At 45.0% G+C, this 24,083-nt stretch overlaps 1 protein-coding gene across 1 annotated transcript in view; it reads right to left on the bottom strand.

The window, feature by feature from the left end:
- Positions 1 to 24,083, bottom strand: part of FHIP2A (FHF complex subunit HOOK interacting protein 2A) — a 416,741-nt gene that overhangs the window by 238,255 nt on the left and 154,403 nt on the right. Inside the window, exons 3-4 of the mRNA XM_069611895.1 lie at positions 20,659 to 20,828; positions 18,789 to 18,893 (exon numbers count right to left, since the gene is read on the bottom strand). Coding sequence (XP_069467996.1) covers positions 18,789 to 18,893; positions 20,659 to 20,828 — 275 coding nt within the window. The remainder of the gene's footprint in view (positions 1 to 18,788; positions 18,894 to 20,658; positions 20,829 to 24,083) is intronic.

The raw sequence follows: 24,083 nt of genomic DNA, 5'->3' as shown, positions 1-24,083 counted from the left end.
TCTCTACACAACATAAATGGAACTGTTGGCTTTTAAGAGATTCTACAACATACAATTTAGAGGCAGCCTTGGCATTCTCTGTATATCAAAGACTTGGGATTACTTTATGCAAACAATTGGCTTATGGTTGCTCATAATTATCTTTTTCTTATAATACCATGCATGTTTCCACACTGTTAATATGTATAAATAATCTGTTTGTGCATTAAATTAATGCTTTGTGTTTTCCACTCGAATTTAACAATATAGTTTAGTATTTCTTTGGGATATTATAATTAGATTTATAGGCATCAACTTGAAGTTCTGAAGTTGACCATTTGTATTTTTTGGTCAATACAATTATGCCACTACCACCATCATTATGCTCTCCAATTGCATGTAGGAGTGTTCCAGATTCCAATAAACCCCCCCCCAGGTTCAATCTAATCTATTATATCCTAGAGCAGCTGTATTAATGGCTTCTAGAAACACACCTGACACCATTCCCAGAGTCAAACTACAAACATCTTAGATACATTCGCCTCTGTAAAAGTAATTTGCAAGCTATTGGATTTGTGAAATACATATAGCAGCACAAATGTCACTTTTACAGGCAGCTCAGCATCTTGAAGTGACGCTTAAAAGTTCTAAAGGGACTTAGTCATTTGTAAATGGATGTGTGAAACTGCTGTTGATTATTTTCTATTAGACAAACATCTGTTGGCATCTTCTCCCTATAATAAAGTGTAATTCAGGAGCAGAAACACTTTGGTAAATTCAAATCCAAAACCAGCTTGACCAAGAATTTTTCAAAAGCCAAAAAGATTCAAATTTGTTACAAAGAGCATGAGTGTCACAATTCTGTATCACATTGGCTCCTTACCTGGTACCTTTTTTGGACTCCCTCTATGCTGTTGTGTGTCGGAACCATTACTTGAGTTGGTAACCAATTTTAAAGTTTGACTTTTCATAAATAATATTTTTCCAGATTCTAGCATTTCTTTTGGCATGTGAAAGTCAGCTTCTTTATCTCAAATGACTTGTTTTATGGAAAGGCATAGCACAGTCCATCAACCCCAAAAAGAAAGATTCAGAATAAAATGGAACTTGGAATATAAATGAGAAAAAGCAAGCATGACAGCCTATATGTTCCATGACACATTTACCACCACGGTCTTTCTTTGCTGCTCTTGGATGAATACTTTTTGCGATTCTCTGAGTCTACTACCTTGCCTGTCCGGTGGTGGTGCATGTTAAATTCTGGAGGGCAAACCTATCCCTATTTACTTGAATTGGGTGTAAAGCCCTTAAGTCAATGTTATCCAACTCTTATGCTGCACTCCCTTGCCATTTTCAAGTGTACCATTCACAAATACAATGCTGCTTATATTTCCTATTACAATCAGTCACTTTGATACCTTTTAAAGAGCCCATGCCCCCAAGGACCTTCTTTGGGCCCACTTCAGTGGAACAGCCCCACAGATTAAAGACCACTACTTTAAGTAAAAAGAAGCTACCATATCGGGCCAGAGAAGGTGAAGCCTGTGTCAAGAGTCCTATTTTCGGTTTTCTGGCGGCCGCTTGAACAAAAGATACAGGGACAGTTTTATGCCTTGTTGGAGTGATATTTGTGATTTTCTGTCTGTTTTTCTCTGAACTTCTCCTAGACTGTACTGAGCTTTGGCACAGTCCTTTGTTTCTGGCTTTCTCCTTTCACCTCCCACTTCCCCATCTCTTACTCTGTGCTCCTAGAGTGTTCACTGCCCGGGCATCCAGGCGAAGGACAGTGGCAAAGGCCACCTCCTGTTAGCTTGGTGCTCCAGCCCTGCCCCTGGTGCCACCAACTAACGTATAGGTAAGATAAACCTATGCCTTAATCTCCCATGCACCTTATTTGTATAGTACCATTAAAAAAACTGTATTCATCCCGATATGTCTGCCTGAAAATCTTAACACACACCTAGAGATACTCATTATGTTAGCCCCAACTTTGTATGGTTAATTACACTACAACCTGGACTTGCCTGCATACCAATAATACAGTCATATGGATTCATTTAGTTGCATAAATTCACATTACAACTGTCTAGCTCATGATATCTGTCCACACCTAGCACAGATGTATATTGAATCAATGTGTAAGCCTACCAAAGAATTTCAATGTGTACAGTTCATGATACTGACTGCATAACAAATAGCTAGATTGACTGTTTTTCCTTGCAATTCTAGCAGAAAACTGCATAACTAGCAAATAGCTAGTCTGAATCTTTGTGTTTAGCCTCCACTTCATCTGTACAGCTAACTATATTGCTGCATGTGTATCTAACAAATAACCTGTTAAACACAACAGATGCACATCCCATCATACTGGTCACTACATACCCAACACATTGTTGAGTTCACTCGTGTGTCTGGAAACAAAGCACATAGCCACATTTGACTCACTTAGTGTGCACATAGGCACACGTACGAGAGCTATACTGCTTCATTGTGTTTGACCCAGACTTGTATGGCTCTATATACAACTTGCATATAACTGAATTGACTCATTGTGCTAGACATGCATGTAACACATGTATATTTCGACCATAACAGCATAGTTGGCTACCTAGCTAGATTAACTCAAAAGCATCTTTACATGCATCCATAACAATTGTGTAAGTCTTGATATTGATACCTAAACATCTAGCACAAAGCCAGGTTTGAATCTCTGCACTTCCCTGCATACTGAACCCCTTACAATCCTAGATCAGAGTGCTTTCCTCATAACATCTGTACAATCGATTGACTCATTTTGCCAGCTGCTTTTGGCCCATGGTATTCTCTCACACCCATAGCGCGTAGCTGGTTTGACTCTCCCCATTTCCTGAACCAGCACTAAACTAGTTCAACAGACCAGTTAGACCTCTACCTAATCTGTTGAAACTAGGCGTCTCACAAACTATCAGAGACAAGCAATACCTGAAAACTCCTGGAAACTATATAACCATAGCCGCTGACTCCTGATAAATCATCTCATCAGTCTAGTCTACAAACAAATTGGCCTAGAGTACTCTCTAAACAGTACCATCCTCTTCCAGGCAACCATCATCATAGAGGGATTAGGAAATCCTTAAAACGAACCAGCCACAGATGCAGGCCCGAGGAAAATAAAAAAATAAAAATGTCACCCCTACCATATCACTGCCTCTCCCCTAAACAACTACAAAGTGAACATACAGTAACAAGATTACTAGAAACCGAAAAGACAGCGGAATATAAAGGGAAGAAAGATAATAGCAAGCAGTACTCTGATCAGCCATCCCAAGACTACAGCAAAGGTCTGCAACCTGCAGCTATCCACATGTTTTGGACTACAACTCCCATGATCTCTCAGCATTAATATTGCTGATTAGTGCTGCTTGTAGTCATCTGGAGAGCCAAAGGTTGCAGACCCATGCTCTACAGGTATCCCACTTCCTCACCTCAAGACACCATTGAACACTTTATCTCCAGATAACTCCTGAAGCACCCAGCTGAACCACATTACTATGACCAAACAAGTCTCACCAACGAACCAACACACTTGCCTACATCTACTCAGACAACCAACCATAGGAACGCACCCGCAAGAAACAATGCCTGGTACTCCATTCATTACTAGACACCCTAAACCATCCAGCAGAACAACTCAGCAGAAACTGAAAGACTTGATAGACCCCAAGAAGACCCTGATCAGCCTCTTTGAATCTGAAAGCCTTAAAGTGGAGCCCTGGGAAACAACACCACAACAACACTCATCAAATCAGCCAAACACACCCTGAAATGACAGGCATAAAATGCCTCCTGATCAACACACGTTTAGTTTCCAAGCACCCACTGTACATGTGTACCTTCTCTCTTAAGACTAGATGGACTTACTCTTCATCACATAACATTAGCTCCACAATCAGACTCCAGTAATCCACTATTATTAATATCCCATCAGGCTTTAAGATCATCTGTGGTAATTGGAATAGGAGAGGAGGTGGCATAGTTCTGGTGCAGAGACTCCTCCTTAATCTCAACAACCTCGATATCATCCCAGAGTGTGAAACGCTTGCTCTGAGCAGCTTTATCTGTCCCACCGTTTTTATTTTTTATTAGGTTATGCAAGGGACTTTAGAGCGAAAGAATTTTCCGAAAGTAAACTCAGAGGGAGGCATCGGTGCAAAAGAGTGGGTTTTGTTCGATTTTGGCTCTTACTCTTGGTCATGATGGAAAGGGTGCACATGCTAAATACAAATAATTGCATGCACATCCGAGACAGACTGTAACCATTTCTTAGGAGTCTAGAGAGTGGGTTGACATTCTGAGAGATATTCCTATGGAAGTTGGAACTTTGCCACATACAAAAGAATTCAGAAGACCCCAGAACATTCATTGGCAATTTAGAAAATACACAAGCATTTCCAGGATTTCATCAGATTATCATGTTGCTGGGTCCCAAACATAGAGAAGAACAATGCAACTTATTATGATAAACTTTCATTTGTTTCAATAATTGTATATTGCAATATAGTCCATTTAAACTAAAACAATGCAAAGTTTATGATAGTTCCACTGTATCTTGCCATGTATTTCATTTAACTTTGATTAACACTGCATTTCTTTTTAACTTGAGATGGAACATGCCTGAACATGTAGCTGGAGTTGGCAGGGAGCAACTAGCCCAAACCTCAGGAATTTTCTATCACAAGAGAGAGAGAGACAACAGTAAGAACGACCCGATTCATCGTGTTCAAACTAGTTTTAAAGGCAAGGCCCCATAAACATTGCCAGATGCTAGCTAAATGTCAAGTACAAAGGGAGCTATCACATCCATCAATTTCAGGACCCTCATGAAAATTCATTTAGCTGAAGCCAGAAGTCTGTTAATCAGATATTCTGTGCAAAGCAAAAGAAACTAGACTGGACATGTATTAATATCATGAAACCCAATTTTCTGTGCATCGCTAGTAACATCTCATAGCCGAAATAGGCATTTATACTTCTTGCTGAGTTGTAGAAATGTTACATGTGTAATATCTTAAGCCCAAAATAGAATCGGATGAAAAATTATATCTTTATAACGAAAATCATAGAAACTTGACACAATTTGCAATTTGTAGATATAAATGATATCTTGTAGCCATCATCAAATCTGCATGCTGTATAAATGATAAAAAATGTACACAAGTATGAAACATTATTATCTCTGTAGATCTACATTGCACAGGAACAGGTAGCGTCCTGAATTATTCCTCCAGACATACAGATTATAATGCTCATTTTATTAAACTCGCAAGTTCACTTCCAAGGTTACAGTACATAAAATAAAGGCCGCTCCACAAGCACAGGAGTGCATACCCCCTCCCTTTCAAGTCATGAGGCTGGTGGATAGTTTGCCGAATCTAGACAATTCGTCCCTTCTCCCCAGAGGGAAGCCACCCACTTTGAAGCGAGGGAGGTGAGCCCACTAAGCAAGACCGTCCCTAGGGTTCTGGGCAAGTTGGACCTCACTGGGACAGATTTCCCTCTTGGGGACAAGGACTCGCATTGTGATAATGAACTCCCAGTTCAAACCAAACATTCTGCCTATATGGATGTTGGAAAGACTGATATCTTCTGCTATGACTACAACCAACCAAAGTTACTTTTTATTGCCAACAAACACACTGATTCACAGAGCGGTGTAAAGTATATTTTTGCAGAGCAAAGACATGATGCACTGCAAAACTACTCTTTACACCACTCTAAATGGGCGGTGCAAACAGTACTTTTGCAGTGCAAAGTGACTTTGCTCTGCAAAAATACACCTTGCACCGCTTTGTGAATCAGGGTGTTTTGCAGTGCAAAGTCAATTTGCACCATGCTCAAAGTTCCATGAATTGGGCCCAAAGTCTCTTCATTCTACTTGCTGCAGGTAATGTTGAACGTCGCCTGAATGCCATAATCAATTGAGACCGACGCAGATAATTTTTGTCCTCATGATGTGCATAAGAGCAGAGCGGACTGTGAATGGAGGAGAGACTCCTACAGAGGGAGGAGTGTAACCGCTACACAGGGGTGAGCCTCGGCAGCGACAACGTCCAGGAGGGGTGGAGTCACGTCGAGTCACAGAACCGACAGTGGCATGAGAGAAGCGAGAGCCGCTAGCTGGAGGCCGATTGGCGGGTGCTCTGTCCGAGCAAGAGGCTCTGGTCAGGAGAAGAGATACGACAGGACGAGAACAGTCTTCTCTGGTGGCGCGACCACTAGGGAGCAGTGGAGGGCCTGGCGCCCAGCAACCAACATTGTGACTAGAAGAAGGAAAGGAGCCTGCGTCCCCACGCTCCACACAGCAAGTTCCTTTGCTGCTGAGACGAGTACCGAGAGGGAAACGGATGCTACCAAAGTATGGATGCCAGTGAGGGCTATAAACAGTGGTTACAAGGAGTGCAGAAGCTGACAATAGTACAAAAATAAGATAATGGCACATGCACAAGGCCCTGCTAAAAAAGAATGAAAGTGATACAAACACTGTATATCAAGGTTGGAAAAGCTGCCAACAGCACGAGATCTTAAGCGAATCGAATGGCAAATGCCCTAGTGTTAGGTAGATTTTCATTTTCATGCACAATTTCCTCTACTTCTGAGTCCCCTAGCACTTTTTGCTGGGCGTATGGATTTTTGGTCTGTTCCCCTGAGTGAGTGGGAACCTTTCTACACACGCACTCATTCTTGTACCCTCTTTTGGGATGCTTTGTGTATTTCTTTTTATACGTTTTTCTTGGAGTTATACTTTCCTCCATGTTTTATGGCATACGTCTTTTGCATCACACAGCACTCCGTGAAGTGTTGCTGGGAGCGCTTTGGGCTTACCTTTTTATTTTCATTTATCAGGGGTATTTTTCTCCTTCCTAGCTTCCATATTTTGAGTTCAACACACCCCACCTTATGTGGAGTGCTGAGGGTATTCTCTTTCCGACTGCTCCTGTAACATTTTGGTTACAGTGACAAGCTAACTTGAATAGCTGGTGGCAGTGGCTTTATCCTACCTACGTTTGTGCAATGTTTACTCCTAGGCTGTACACACAGCTGCGTTAGTGCACAGAAGCTTCGCCATTGACCCAAAGACAGTAGCTGTATTCTTTCTTTGCCATTTCTTGTTTGTGTGGCCCTTCTTGGTCCTTCTTGTGCCGTGCTGGGTGGGGGAGGTCCTCGTTTTACTTTGGTCTTTGGCGGGAGTCCTTTGTGAAGCCCACCAAGGCTCCAGTGTCTCTCTGAGTACAGGAAAAGGGGGAGGATTCAGAAACTCTTCTGTTCTTTGTCTTCTGGTGTGCCATCCAAAGTTTGAATGGTGCCTGGGTGCAGATTGGCTGGGTTCCTGCATAAAAGGCATGGATACTGAGACGGAGGATAAGCTGACCCCTGAAACAGAAGAATCGACAAAGAAGTAGAACGATGTCCACAGCCACTTCAAGACAACCCAAGATGCCTTCTTTGTAATCGCAGCTGTTCGACCCCATCTTCCAAGCATCGGGAGAACTCTGAAGAGGACGACTCTGCTGTTTAGAATGGTTTGACCAATCAGTCTTGAGACGGCCTGCATTTCAAGCCTTCCCACGACAAGCTGTGACCTTCACGGGATACAAACCACCAATACCCTGGTACCTGTGGCTACTGTTCAGTGCATCATATTCCTTAGATTGAATCCTCTAGACACTTTGATGGACTCCTTCCGAACCTCCAGAGGCAAGATTCCACTCCTTGAAGTCCCATCACCAGAGTGCTTGACTGAGAAAGCGAAACGCATCTACTGGGCAGTTATCGTTATTCATTGGTGCTTCCCAAAAAGGTGCCAGAAATTACAGAACCGGGAAGAATCCTTTGCTGAGAACCTCACCGTGCAGCAACTTCTTCACTCCTAAGATATTGTGAGACTCCTGGTAGAACTTCCCTAGAGTTGCTTTGCTGCTCCTGTGTTGCCGGAGTACTTATTTGTGTGTTTGGGAGTTTGCTCATACATGTTTGCCCAGGCCTAACGCCTAAGTGCCTTCAGGGAGCCTTCTCTGATGTCCCAGACCCTTTTTCCAACGAAGTCGGTTACTTACTTGCTACTGAAGACTTCCTCTGGAACATTTGACCTTTCTACAACTGTGCTTTACCTGTTTTGGCCTCCAAACGGACTCAGGCACTCAAAACTAGTTAGAGATGGACTTCTAAAGTGTTAGGCCTCTGTGAAAATATTTCCAAGTATTTACTTAACTTATGTTGATTTTGGTTTCCTTTATCGTACCTGAAATAGTTCTTACAAAAGTATTTTACGTACCTTTGAATTGCACACTGCCATTCTCAAAAGTATTAGAAAGTGTTTACTTACTGTGAATAAAGCATTGTTTTTTCTGAGAGACTTATTGTGTGTACTTACCTTGAAGAACAATCAATTCCTTTCCTTATCAAATAGACCATTATTTCATTTATATAACTTTAGTGTGTAGGTGTTTCTTTGACCTATGTGTATACTCTGTTCTTTGTACCACCTACAGCCATTTCTCCATCCTAAGATAAGCATGGCTGCTTAGCCATTGCTACCAACATACTTCTGTGGTTCAGGCCTATACTAATAGTTGGAGCACTGTGTCTCAAGTGTGAGACTTCTAAAGTCTTACATGTTGGTGGACGTTTGTAAAACTCCTAACACCTATGCAAAATGGCGTGAAAGGGATACACGTGCTTTATGCCAAGGATGGTAAAGCAGACAAAGATACGAGGAGCTAGTAAAGACGAACGGGCAAACGTCTTACGCGTAACCGAGTTAAAAAAAAAAAAAGAGTATGAATGCTCTGCAGCAAGACTAGCAAAGCCCATTAGGTAACAGGAATCTGCAATACCCAAACGGGCAGACGTCCTACGTTTAATACTATGATTGAGAACCAATACACCTACCAAAGAACCACAGGATATTGGGGAGTTCCAGTGCCACAAAGGTGTGACACAGAGGTGTCTTTAAAGTGATCCTGGATGGATTTGAACACTTGAAAAAAGAAAATTGAGAAAAGTAATAGAAGAAACATTCTTCTGTACCAAGGGGAAAGAGAAAGCCAATAATTGTATTTTTAACCAACAAACTATATGCAGATTGTGAAGCTTTATTTTATGAAAGAACTGTGACACTGAGAACATGTCGTCTACGAGTTGGGCAAGGAAGAAGCCCACAGCGTGGCTATTCAGTATTGATTCAACCACTTGACGATTTTCATGAGGTCTGTAAGGACAAGCATCAGTAGTTTTAACAGTGTTAGGGAGAATTTTCATTTCTGTGCCGATTCCCTTTAACCTTAAAGATCCCCCCACTCCCCGTCCCCCCACCCCAAGTGCTTTTGCTGGACTCGGGGCTTTTTAATGTTAACTCCTGAGTGAGTGGGACTTTTTTCTCACTCTCTCATGTGTTTTTTCTGACTAGAATATTTGTGTTTCTCACTGTTTAATGGAGTCTGGCGAACTCCATTGGCATCTGTTTTTTGCAATGAGACACACAGCACCTTTTGTCCATTGGACTTCTCTTAATGTTTTCTTGGGTGAACTACTGTTCCCAAGACCAGGTAAAATGACTCCTGTCTTACTTTTCTTTTCTTTTCTTTTAGTGCTGGGGGTTACATAGTAACTCCTTTATCCCACTACTCATGTAACACTGTTACACTAACTTGAATGGCTGGTGGCAGTGGTTTCTTTTTTAACTACCTTGTGCCATGTATCTGGAGGCTGATTCCTCAGCTGCAGTACAGCACCCAAGGGTGACCATTTTCTCAAAATGGCCAGTCTTCTTTTTTTGCCATTTCTTGTCAGTTAGATCTTTCTGGGCTTTTACTCTGTTTGAACTGGGTTTGCGTCCCTTGTGCATTTTGCCTTTAGTGGGCTTCAGACCTGGAGCCCACCCAGGCTCCACTGTGTCTGGAAGGCAGTAACTGAGGTAGGGTCCCGACACTTCCAAGTCCTTTGTCTCTAGGTGTGTCTGAGTGAAACCAGTTCTGATTGGCCGGCTGGCTGTCCAAGAGGACAGCCACCCCGCTGAGCGATTGACAGCCTAGGGCTCTGAATGAATAGGAACTTGCTTAAAAAGGTGAGGTTTTTGGGACTAGAGGCAGAGTCGGACACTGGAGGATAACATCCAACGAAGAACACGTGTAGGGACGCCAGCAGCACCCTCCTGGACAGTGAAGTGCACGGTGAAGCCCTGCAGCTGTGCTGACCCAGCTTTCGTTTCGACTGGGAACACCCGTACGGGACGACTTCCTTCCTTGTGCTGGTGGGACCAACTAGCTTTGAGACCATGTTCCTTTTGGCGCAACCCCCGACTTGATGTCACTTTCTAAGGCTGCAGAGTGCTGCCGCAGAAGCCCACCAGACGTCCTCCCTTTAGTCACCACGACCAAGGACCAGGAGCAAGGGTCTGCTATATTGCAACAGGAAGGCATCCAGCTGGAACAAATTGTTCAGTTCACAGGTACTATGGGGCTTGGGCTACATCTACTTTTTGCCAATTGTGGTGTTTCCTAGCTTGGGAAGTACTATTTTACCCTCTTTAGATTTAACCTCAACTCACTTACACTGGTCTTTCAACTTGTGCTTCTTCAAGGTGGCTCATCTTGAGCTTCTGTAATTTTCTATTTGAACTGCTGACTTCTCTAAAACATTTTCTAATAAGAGAGCATCAGAACTTTGAACTAGCCCATTGAATGTCACTGTTCTGGCTCCCCAAAGGCCCCCTTCTGAACCTATTGGCTTGGGCAGTGCGTGTTCCCTTACAGGTTTTAATTGTTGAACACTATTATTGCTGGGATAAAAGACTGCCTACATCCCTCTGGGAGAATCTTACCGTTTTTCAAAGTATGTTCTGATCCAAATATAACTTTTCCCTCCTTATAACTCAAAATTGCAATGGTGATCACATAAGTGTTATTACTGACCTCAAATGGCATCACTCAATGTGCTGGAATATGTATTACATATGAAAAATTATTCACCTGCTTTATTGCTCTTGTTGAATTGAATCCTAACCTTTGGGATTAGTGTTACTATTAGTTGCTGCTTTTTAAAGATGGTCTAATTATCCTTGTGTATATATAAATAAATATGTATACTATAACTTCAAGTGCGTAAGTGTTTACTTGGATACCTGTATTTGCTGATTTTATTGTACAGCTCTACAGATTACATTATCCATCTTAAAATAATCCTGGCTGCTCAGTCACAGTACCAACGTGTGTATTACAGGACTATATTAAAAGCTGGGTTACTAATACCAAGAGATAAGTCTTGTAAAGTCCCACACCAGTTGGACTCTACACATTCTTACCCAACAACCGGTTCCTGGACACAAAGGGACTTTCAAATATGACTAGTGGATTACATTGATTGGAAATAATTTGTGTAACCTTTGTATGAAATGTGGTACAATTTGCAAAGAGAAAACAAACGCATTCCTGTTATTTATAGTGTATATTGGTTAATAAAAACCTTAAACACTTTAGAAATACATGTTAAAACGTAAAACACATCATATTCATAAACATTAAAATACTCTTTATATCGGGGCGCTGTTGAGCAGCTGAGGAGTATGGCTGCGTAGCTTGTGAGCTCCGTTCCTACCCGCCGAGATCAGCTAAATATCGGCGCTAATCTGCACCTTTTCCGAGCACTTCTGAAGCGATTCGGCTTCTCCAGCTCTCTCCCGTGTGGTCGAAATCTGGGACGGAATCGGTGCCCGACACCAGTTATATTGACACTTGGACTGGCGGCTCCGTGCGGCCTCCCCGTGGGGCCTGGCTGCTCGCGGCTGCCCGCCACTCCTCCTGCCTGGAGGTGCGGTGTTGATGGAACCTTAGGGGCCGCGGGCGGAGGACCCCCAGAGACACCCCCTTGGCCGAGGGATCTGCTCCTGCGCTGGTGCTCCGAGGAGTGGGACTGCGGCCCAGATACCACCCCCGTTCGTGATTCTGCGGTTGGGGCGGCCCGGGACTACCTACTGGTGGCGGCCTGTGCGATCGGCCCCTTCTGTGCGGACTGGGCTGGAGCCCCCCGCGTCCACACAACCACGGCCCCCTGTCCTGGAGGAGGGGGGCCCCACACGCGGCGCTGCTTTCCGGGACGTCGCCTGGACGCTGCCACTTCCCCCTTCCAGTGGACAGCGCCGTTTCTCCCGCCGGTGGTCGCGGGTGCTGCCCCCCCGCGGCTCCTGCAATTGCGGGCCGCCGAGGACCTTCTGGCACGGCCCGAGGAGCTCCTGGGCCTGCTGCTGCATGGATCCGACCGCGGCCTGCGCCCCCACGGGCCCTCCATCTGAACCTGGCTTCTGGAGACGGGCGCGGCCCTCGCATTGTGCGGTCCGTCGTTGAGGGACACCTGGGCCCAGCCGCCCCAAGGGCTGTAAGGTGGGTGATTGTGGCTACGCTGCGCTCCGCTGCAATTTCCTAAAGGAGCCCTTGTCTGCTCTCCACGTTATCACACTCTGCGTGGGGCTCACCTTGCTACCCTCCCCAGCAGTCATTGCCCATGGCGCCTTAAAATCATCCACTGCAACCTATTATTTCACCACCCCCGGGTGGCCATCCTTTACGGTCCTGTACTGTGGTGTCCAGCAAAGCTCTCCCCTTATTAAAATCCGCACGGCCCCGGGCTGGGGCTTCTACTATTGCAGATCTGCGCTCCGGAGCCCTACTGCGTGGGGAGCCACCTTACTCTACCATTGCCTGCCCTGCCGGCAGTTCAGGACCTCACGCACCTCTGCACACCTTAGAGTCATTATCCACATAAGGCCGCCGGGCCTCCCCGGCACGCCCCCTTCGGCGCGGGCTGGCTGCTGTGGGGCCCCTGCGGGATACAGCGCTCTACAACCCCCTGGCTCCTCTCTGCCTGCTGCTGCCTGCCATCACTACCGTTGCTACAGACCGGCTCTTTCTACCTTATCTGGACGAGACCAATCCCACCGCTTTGGAGTAACTTACGCGCTCCGACCACCGACCCGCCACTATCCTCCCCTTGGGAGCCTTGCTTGCGGCCATCACCAGCCCACCTAATCAGACGCTACCTCCCGCCACTGCTATGCCCAACAGAGCGCGGGCTGCCAGCAAGGTGGGCGCTATGGACAGGTTCACCAAGGCGGCGCCTATGATGGATCAGGCATCCTCCTCAGCGGCACAGGAAGACGGAGAGGTCCAGCCGGGCCCCCCGCAGCCAGACCTATCTGCGATGATGGAGTCCATGGCCAAAACCTTTGCTGCGTTCCACGAAAAGTTAGACGATAGCAACGCAAATGTGGCTTCTTTGAGAGCGAAAATCGACCAGCATGGGACCAGGATCACTGAAGCAGAGCAGAGAATAAGAACTAACGAGGACACCGTTCATACTCTACAAGCCACAGTCAAGGAGCTTGTCCGAGACATAAAACAGGTCAAAGCTAAGTGCGATGACCTCGAATCGAGGTCCCGCAGAAACAACATTCGCATCGTGGAAGTCCCTGAATTGGCACTAAGGGGCCGCATGGAACTCGCGGTCAAACAACTCCTTAAAGACCTCCTTGATAATCCCGAGCTCTCACCATTTTTCACAGTTGAGAGAGCACATCGCTCCTTGGCGCCTCGACCTAAACCTGGAGACTTTCCCAGACCAATAATTGCAAAACTATTGAGCTATAAGGACAGAGACCACATACTCCGGCTGACCAGGGAGAAAGGGGAACTAAGGCTGGACTCACAAATCATTAGGATCTTCCCAGATTTTTCAGTGGGGGTGCAGATGGAGAGGCGCCAATTCGGTGGGGTGAAGAAAATGTTAAGAGACAGAAAAATTGAGTACGCGATGCTCTTCCCTGCTCATTTGAAATTCACCCACCGCAATAAACTATTTTTTTACGGTCCTGGAGGAAGTTGTTAAGTTCATCGAAGCGCAGATCCCGCTGGTGGATCCCCCAGAGGAACCGATGGATAATGACTAATACCAGGCCGCCCAGGCTCCTGTGGTAAGCCCCAGTGGCTGCAGTGTACTGAATACTGGCGCCCCCATTGTGTTGGGGGTGCTCCCTCGCTATCCACTGTGGGCCCATCACGGTCTAATGACACTACATCATGAATGCAAATATCTGAGTGTGATGCTCCCTTAGCTTGCCTGATTAGAGCACCACACACTGGACCCGAACTTCGAGTAGTCACACCTTACTGCTTCCAACTGGCCTAAGGCAGTTCTAGCCATGTCCATGTTAATCTAAAACATATGTGTCCTTGCTTCGTAACCTATGTTTCTTCAGCCGTTCAAATGGTTAATGATGGTTCATCATTACAAATGTATTAACCAATGTGGGTCGGATGGCAGCGGCAGCCCCCCACTGCAGCTGCAATGCCCCTTGAGGTAAAGGTTTTGTGTTCATGCCCCAATTGGGCGATTTTGCAGGCGTTGCCGAGTTGGGGATGGCACGCGGTTGTTTGCTCCAAGGGTGGGTATCGACAAACTGCTAGTTTGTACAGGGCGGTGAGGGTGGGGGGATTGGGGAATGTTATACACAAAATGGCAGGTCAGTCGAGACTGGTTCTGATGAGAAGCGTTCTTTCGTTAAGGCAGTGCATGTGGCAGGAATTAGAGACAAATTCTACACTAGGGATGTCCCATAAGTTACCCGCATGGCTATTAAAATGATGACATGGAATGTGCGGGGATTGAGGAATTTTACAAAGTCTCGTAAAATCACGGCTTATGCACAAAGACATGGGGTCCAAGTGCTCCTATTACAGGAAACGCACGCTCTAAAACTCTTGTCATCAAACCTAGCACGTACCTGGGGCTCTAACAGATATTACACTCAGTATTCCACTCAAGCCAGGGAAGTCCTGACTCCTTACCCTCATCCACAAAGCGGTAAACTTTACACTCCATGCATCCCACATTGACACAGAAGGCAGATATGTGATTTTGCATTGTACTCTAGCCAACGAAGAATGTATGCTCGTCAACACATACGCACCTAACACTGATTCACCTGAATTTATTGACACGATAATCGCCATCCTTATAAAATATGTGGAAGTTCCCATTATTTGGGGAGGGGACATGAATCTGATACTTGACAACGCCCTGGACAGAACTACTACTGCTCGTAGAGCCGTAACTCGAACTACCAAACGACTCCATACACATAGGAGCTCCATGAACATACATGATGTGTGGAGAACGCTCCATCCGCAGGAAAGAGACTATACTTTCTATTCAACGGTGCATGACAGTTCCTCAAGAATAGACTTGTTCCTTCTGTCGGGTGGCCATGTGGGTAGGGTGTTGGATGTTAAGATCCTTGCACGCACACTCTCGGACCACTCCCCCGTGCTGCTCCAGATACAGCTTGGCAATACACTCTCTCCCCGGCCTGCCTGACGCTTTAAGGCTGACGCCCTGTCGGACATTGTTTTTAAGGCCGAGATCCTAGCGGACATTAACTCATTCTTTGAAAACAATAATGCATCTGACACACCTGGGGGGATCCGCTGGGAGGCATTTAAAGTGTACATTAGAGGGATGTGTATTTCTAGGGAAGCCGGGGTCCTCAAGTCCATAAGGCAGGCCTTGAACATTTCCGAAACAAAGCTCAAAGCCCTAGAACAAGACTATGTATCCACACCGGCCCCAACAACCCTAGCGAAAATCAGAACGGAATTGGAACAATTTGAGGCACACGCCTTGCGTGAGGTGCGATATTATGCCCGTCCCGTTGCGGCCCGAAGATATGGCGAGGGAGACAGACCGGGGAGGACCGTGGCCAGACTGGGGCGGGCGGAGGGTGGCAGGACCCGCATTGATAGCATAACATATGAAAAAGGTCAGCGACACTGGTCGAACCAAGCTATTCTTGACACCTTCGCCAGCCTTTATGCCGACCAGTATGGCCCCCAGCCTGAGCACACAGCTTGGGATTCGACCTGCTCGAAGGCATTCCTATGACCCTTATCTCCCAGGACACCAGGGAGCGCCTTGACGCTCTGCTTACCTTGGATGAGATAGTCCAGGTGATCTCAGACCTGCCCAAGGGCAAAGCTCTGGGCCCTGATGGGCTCACATCCGAGTTCTATCAGGAGCATGTTGCCATACTAGCACCTGTGCTGTACGGGGTCTGGATCGAATCACTCTGACTAAACACTCTCCCCCCCTCTTTGAGAGAAGACTCGATAACGGTCCTCCCAAAACCAGGGAAACCCCCAGACGAATGTGGGTCCTACAGGCCCCTTTCGCTCATCAACACGGACGTGAAAATCTTTGCCAAGGTAATCGCCAACAGGTTCCTCCCATTCATGCCCCATCTAGTCCACGCCGATCAAAGTGGATTCGTCCCCGGTCGCTCCACAGCGCTTAATATCCGCCGTCTATTTAACGTACTATCTAGAATTGATCCAAAGGCTGATGCTGTGGCGGTAACGGACGCCCAAAAAGCATTCGACATGTTTTCATGGCAATATTTATGGGCAGTGCTAACGAAAATGGGAGTAGGACTCAACATGATCTCCTATATAAAATTACTATACACAGAGCCTTTGGCTATGGTGCTGGTCAACTCTATCCCCTCCTCTCCCTTCACGCTACACAGAGGCACTCGCCAGGGATGTCCATTCTCCCCCATCCTTTTTGCGCTCGCAATTGAGCCCATGGCTGATCACGTGAGGGATCGACACACCAGCAAAGGTATTCGTTTACAAGACACGCCGTAAATTGTCTCATTGTACGCAGATGACGTACTTTTATATGTCAGAAACCCCTCCACTCACCTAGACCCGATCATCCGAGACATAACAAAAATAGGCACGTACTCCGGTTTCGCCATCAATTATACCAAATCGGAAATCTTTCTGCTCACTGCAGCAACTCAACAACCGGCATGGGAATACCCCCTACGCTGGTCCCCGGGTGCCATTAAATACCTCGGGGTTCAGGTATCATTATCCAAAGCCTCCTTATTGGCGGATAACTATGAGGCAATGGCAACGCACGTAGAATCCAAAATGCTCAAATGGCGCAATCTCCCACTATCCCTTGCTGGCAGACTCTCCCTAATAAAAATGATAGTGGTTCCCAAGCTCCTCTACATCTTTGGTAACATACCAGTGTGGCCCGGGAAGCAATACTTTAAGAGACTTCACTCAGAGTGCGCTCAATTTTTATGGCACTCTGGTGCGGTTCGGAAGAAGTGGCAGCACATGACCCTAACCTTATGAGAAAGGGGGTTTCACAGCCCCGATCTGTTATTGTACTGGAACGCGGTGCAGGCCCAACATGCTGCCCACTGGTATACACACCTGAATCCACCCCCACACGTAAAGTTAGAAAAACTGGCTGGGGATGGTACCAACGTCATGACCTTACTACTACACCACACGTTCCAGTCGGATGCTCCGTCAGACCCAGTGGCCACTACGATCAGGGCCTGGAGGAATATACTGCATACTAGGCAAAAACAACACCCATACTATAAGTGGCTTCCCATATGGCAATTCCCCAGACTCCCCCCCCCACGCACGACCAGCATCTCTTGCGGCACTGGGAAAACCTGGGCTATCGGGCTATAACTGACCTATTTCCCAATGGTACGTTTATCAATCCTCAAACATGGCGGCCCGGGCATTCCAACTCTGCGCTCGAGATGCTACAATATTATAGGCTAAAAGCAGCGGTACGGATGTTGTGGCCTTCATACCCGGATGAACCCCCTGATTCACCTGAACTCCAATACATATCGAATTCCGCAGGAAGCAGGGGCATGATATCCTCACTGTACAAAATGCAGCTGGAAAAGATGGAGATTATATCCCTTAAACTACGGGAGGCTTGGGCGCGGGAGCTGGAAACGGAAATCACTGATGAACTGTGGAGCAAAATGTGTGCACACACACATGTAAAGTCTCTCTTAGTGCCAGATTCCGCTGCATACAATATAAACTCCTCAATAGGCTCTATTACACGCCGCACAGAGTGGCAAAATTTACACGCACCCCGACCCACACATGCCCGAAATGTAAATCCAGCGAGGCGGATCATATACACATGTTTTGCTCCTGCGCCGCGCTGAATCTGTTCTGGAGGGAAGTGACTGAGGCGCTCTCAGAGATAATTGGGTCCCCAGTAGATCTAGACCCACTGGCCTTGCTGTTCGGAATCTGGGTAGGAGAAAATGAGAGGAAAATGTCAAAATTTTGAAATGTAAGTGCAATTGTCGCCATGAGATGCATATTGCAATGCTGGAAGCGCCGCACCCCCACCACCTTTAGAATGTGGTTGAAAGCCCTCACCTGGGTGCAAATGTGTGAAGAAGAGTATATCGGATCCCTACCCAAGTCATCCCGCCCAAGAAATGTATGGTCTGAATTCTGCAGCTACCTGAACAATAGAGATGAGGGCGAATTGAGCTCTACCCCCCCCCCCACTGGTCCAACCCAACTCTTTATAAGAAACGTGACATTTGTCTCCTTCTGTGCCTTCAAGTCTCCCCCGCATGAAATGTCTAATAGTTACGATGTACTGTTTTTTGTGCGCTGATATGTCTGTTTGTCGCTGCACATTCTGTGATGCACCTGTCTTGACTTGCTGCCAATAAACGAAAGGTAAAAAAAAAATACTCTTTATATGAACATCATTACATCTCATATATATATAAAATGCATTTTAGGAAATACAGCACATTTAATCATACCTGGACTCCCAATTTACCCCACTCCGATCAAATGTATTACAATAACTGTTTTAGAAACTGTTTTGAAACTCTCCAAAATGCAACAGAATTTACTCCAAAAACATACCTGGACAGGTCTGTGTACATTGATATGAGGAAGAAGCGGCTGACGGATCCTTCCTAAGAGTTTTGTATAAAAGACCAATACCTGCTGCTTCATTCCTGGGGGACACTGCATAAGAGCAAAAGAAAATATTGAATGCATGCTTCCATTGCACTGGTATCTTGCTGAATCATGCCTCTGCGAGCAGACATTTTACAAAGGGTTATTTTCAGACATAAATGACCTCTATGCCTTCTATATTAAGCTTGCGAGAAGCACGTATGCACCAATGTCTGCACTTCAATGCCTGGCACTGCACGCTCCAAAACTGTCCTTAGAAGGGGAACACATAGAACTATGCACCGTCCATCATAGAGAATATGTGAATACTGCCTTCTGGTTTACAATCAATCATTTTAAAAATGACGAGAAACAGCCACCAAATGGAAAATCTGAGCAACCAGAACACTGCTGAACAGAATTAGGTCTTTAGTGCTCACTGTATCACACCTGTCCCACACACTAAATACACCCATTATATTTACAGAAAACGAAAAAGAAAAAAAGGTAATGCATTCGAAAATTAGCAGGACTCTTTCATTCGCTACAACCAATTAGTTATACAAAATACATGAATACTTCTTTCTGCATACAGCCTTTAGAAACAATTCTAAATTGACCAGACAGGAGTGCAAGAATATTGGCCTATTACAAAGCCTGGTCAAATTCTGACTGCAAGGGCAGCTCTCAAGGCTATGTCATAGTTCCATATCGTTCCAGTTCTTTGATTTTTAACATATTCTTATTAAAGGTTAGGGACAGAAAGAATAAATACCAACTAGGGATTCTGAGGATAAAGGCATGGCAGAATATTACTTTGACTAGCTCATAAATGCAACTCACACATGGTCCTTACCCAACAGCTTCTCAAACTGGCACGGATTTCATCAGATTCACAAACTAGCTCCACAACACCGAGCTCATAAAACATGCCCTGTACCAGACAGCTTTCCAGACCGACTTCCTACCTGGAAGTTCCTCAGGCCGACTCGCTACCCAAAGGAGCCTTTTATTGGCTCTTAATCTATTGACTTCTTAGTCTCTCTACGAGTCAGTTTTGAAAACTATCCACAGTGTTGCAGATAACATCAATGAGTTTACTTTAGAGAAAGGAAAATCCCTAACATCACACCAATTCATGCCATGCAATGCTCACTCTTTTATTTTTTTACTACATGCAGTTAACGCAGGAGAGCTGTGCGAGTTTCTGTGCATATTGGTCACCAATCACTGACAGCTATGTGCAAGTTTTCAAGGCGATCTAGATTTCCTTCAGATCGCAATTTTCTGAAATTCAGTGTGCATCATATAGATATAGCCCCCGGACCTGGCAGGGAAGGCATTTGCAACATTAACACTGAAAAACTTAACAACCTTTCATATGATATGATTTATCCTTTCGGGTTTGACAATTTTTGGACCCAGAACTGCTGGAAATCTACTTGTTCCACTAAAATATAAAATGATTATATGATCTTAACCCGATATGGTATCTTACAGGAAGCTTCAATGCTCCCTTGCACAGCTACCAAACTGTATGCGCAACGAGATGGCCGTGATCTGTTTAATTCAGGGGTATGCAACCTGCTGCTCTTCAGAGTTTTGGACTACGACTCCTATGATACCTCAGCATTGACTGTGCTGAGAACCAAAGGTTTCAGACCCCTAGTTTAAGCCAATAAACTAAAAAAATTATGGCAGTGGTTTACAGGACCTCAGTATGATGCTTGTGTGCAATTATGGTTTGGTAGACCACTCTGGCTTGTGCAGGGAGGCAGGAATTCAGACATGTACACACAAACAGGTGTTCATCCCTTAAGAGTAGACAACTCACATCTGCTTTCCCAAGCGTATACAGCGTCTCAAGGATCTTGTGATGCAGTAGGTACTCCATGCAAGGCCCAGTTTCCCCCGACTCTCGCTCATTCTCCTCCTGCACCAGGATATCCAACATCTGTTCCAAGTGGGAGGGGATGTTCGTATCAGTCACTGGTGCTTTATCATCTAGGAGACACAAATAAAAACCCTTTATAGCAGAAAAGCATGCCATACCAAATGTGCTCCATTAGTCAGAAATGTGGGTAGAGCAAACATCTTAACAGCGCTTAGTTCAAATGCAGCAGTCCTTCTGAAATGTTGAATTGATGCTAAATTATCAATAGTGAAGTGTTGGATCTGGGGAAGAAGTGAATTGGCCAATGATACCATGGATATAAAAAACATTGAGGGAGGCTAAGCCCGTTTAATGTCAAGAAAACATAGTTATTATGTTTTCTGGGAATGTAGTAGTTACCCTAATATCAAGAAAATATATTTTAATCAAAGGGTCACTAATTGAAAATGTAGACCTGTATTTTCTCACATACATATGCATTCCTAAACAATTTCAATCTCCCAGCTATGGCTGCAAGTTATATAACACCTCTTCAATCACTCACTATGTTAAGCCAACCAGTTAATCGAAAGGCTGAATCAATCTGTTTGGCAGTGTTTCACTCCTAATTCCCCAGCTGAAACAGAAGACTTTTTACCTTCCAGAGTAAATGATAGTGAAGCCTGAATAAAAGAGGGCACTTAGCTGTGGTGTGGATTTACCACTTACGAAAAAAAACTCCCTTTACGATGTAACTGTCCTGTGAGAGTAGATGCGAGTTGACTGGATTATCTACTGTATCATTCCCCCCTCTTATACAGAGTCCACTTTCGATAGGCAATTAACTACTGGAGTTTCAGGAGCTGCTCACTACTTTTTATTTTAGCATTTGCATTTGGCTTATTCAAAACCTTTACAAAAAAAGATATCTTACATAATTGATACAATAGAATCACATAAAATACGAAAAGGTTTCATAAATATGTAAGTGATTTCAATCTGGCACAGCCAGGTTGTCCCTTTGTTTTCTAATGGCAGATCATTTCTGGCGCTCCTCATCACAATCTATTTTGAGTGTGGAGATCCTTCACTATTAATTTATTATTTTCCTCCTTCATCAATCTGCCTTTCTATGGCAATTATCTTCCCTGCGCAGGCTCTATTATAGTTTAAATGCTGTTCCAGCTTTTGCTGGCTCTGTTGTAGAGAATCCAACCTTTCTTGACACTCTTTTTGCAGTGTCAGTAATTTGGCATTTTGCTCTACCTTCTCTTGCTGCAGGAGATCCAGATCTTACTTTTGTCAGGTACTGTCTGGTTTCTCTCTCCGATTCTTGGCTCTTTTGTAGCATTTGCTCTGCAGAGTCCATATCAGTTTTGGTTTTCTCTAGGGATTGTACTTGCCTCTTTGTCAGATCTAGGTTTTCGGCATATTTTTCCTGTATTACTCCAATATGGAGGTACAGGTAAGCCACTATTTTGGCAATTTTACATTGCTCTTCTTTTACTTTTGGGGCCATATACAATTCACCAAGTGCCTGGTGTAATGGACCCTGGTCCTGCCATGTATCTAATTCTGTGGCTGTGACTTGTTTGATTTCCTGCAGCCAGACTTTTTCATCCTGCTCTACCCATTCACCCCTGACAAACAATTTGTGCAGTAGGTGTTCCTTTGCAATATTGATTTCCACTGGGGTCGCCATTCCAGAAATATTAATTTCCTTCCGACTTATCTCAGGGTTACTTTTGCAAAACAGGCCCAACTCCTTTGAGTATTTCTATTGAAGGGTGTTTTTACAGTAAATCACAGTATGGTAGCGCAACAAGGTGTATGTACCCCGCCAGTTAGCACGCTGTGTTAGACTGTCACAAGTGGTATGTCTAATTCAGGATCTCGTGACGAGCCCCCAAGCTGTAAGTGATTTTAAATCCGGCACACACCCAAGTCAACGCCTAGCATGTAGTGCATAACTGAACCCTTATTTATTTTTGTCTAAAAGTTCTTCATTCTGAACGATATACCACTCATATCACGCCCTTCTCCTGGAACCCACCTGGTCACACTGAACCAGGAATCAGGCTGGTTTGCAAAGGTAAATATTTATGTATTTAAAATGTTATCACAATATGTTTTAATAGGTACACAACAAGCACCAATGGGGTGATGCAACACTGAATAATATCTTTAATACACAAGGACTCTTTGCACCCTGTAAAGGAAGGACTCTTTGCACCCTTCCTCTGCAGATTTGCAAACGCTTCCTTCCGTACAAGTGTGATCCCCCAATCAATAAAAAACGTAGCAGTCTCACCACTGCTAAAAACAGCAGGTCTTGATCCCACCGATGCGGCAAACCTTAGGCCCATCACCAACACTCTGTTTTTCTTAAAACGTATTGACAAGATAGCAACCATACAGCTACAGGCCCATGTCCAGACAGCTGCCATCTTGCATGCTAAACAGTCAGGGTTCAGAAGCCATCATGGCACAGAAAGCGCGCTTCTGGACCTGCAGACATATATGCCCTCTAGACTAGAAGATAGCAAGCCAGGGCTGCTGATGTTGTTAGACTTATCGGCAGCTTTCGACCTTCTAGATCACAAAATCCTACTCGACAGAATGCAAACTGTTGGAGGTCTCTCCGACAATGCCTTAACTTGTTTGAGAGCATTCCTGGAAGGCCGTCGGTCACAGGTGCATTGGGGAGACAGTTCCTCTGGCTCTCAAACCATAACATGTGGTGTGCCCCAGGGAGCATGTCTTTCCCCATTGTTGTTTAACATCTACATCTTTCCTCTGTGCTACGAATTAGACCTCTTCCAGACCTTTTTCTGTAACTATGCAGATGATTTCCAGCTGGTTCTTAACATCACTGGCGTTTATGACAAAGACCAATGTGCAGTAAACGCAGTTTATCAACTGATCAAGCAGTGGATGTCCACCAACTGGTTATGTCTGAACGCTACAAAAACTGAGCTCATGATCTTTGGCCCACGCCAGGCTCAACTCAAGCTGGGGCAGGAATATACTGGGTTTACGATAGATGGTAGCTTCATCAACACTGTGCAGAAGGTAAAAACCTTGGGTACATACATGGACAGCAGTGTAGACTGTGAAACACATGTTGCAGCCATTACTGTCAGCACAAATTACCACCTCAAAGTGCTTAGGCAAGTTGCGCCTCTAGTTTCGATCGACAACCGCATCAAGCTCGTGAGAGCCGTTATCTTGCCTCGTATTGATTACTGCAATGCACTCTTAGGTGGTGCAAGTAAAGCAGAAACCCAAGAGCTACAAAAAATTCAAAATAAAGCTATTCGCATTATTTTTCAAATGAAGCACTCAGAACCTACCACTGCAGCTAGAAAAAAATTGCATTGGCTTCC

Source organism: Ambystoma mexicanum, chromosome 8 (assembly GCF_040938575.1).
Source record: "Ambystoma mexicanum isolate Mex_15411 chromosome 8, UKY_AmexF1_1, whole genome shotgun sequence".
NCBI classification, from domain to species: Eukaryota; Metazoa; Chordata; class Amphibia; order Caudata; family Ambystomatidae; genus Ambystoma; species Ambystoma mexicanum.
This window is presented reverse-complemented; position numbering and strand designations above follow the sequence as displayed.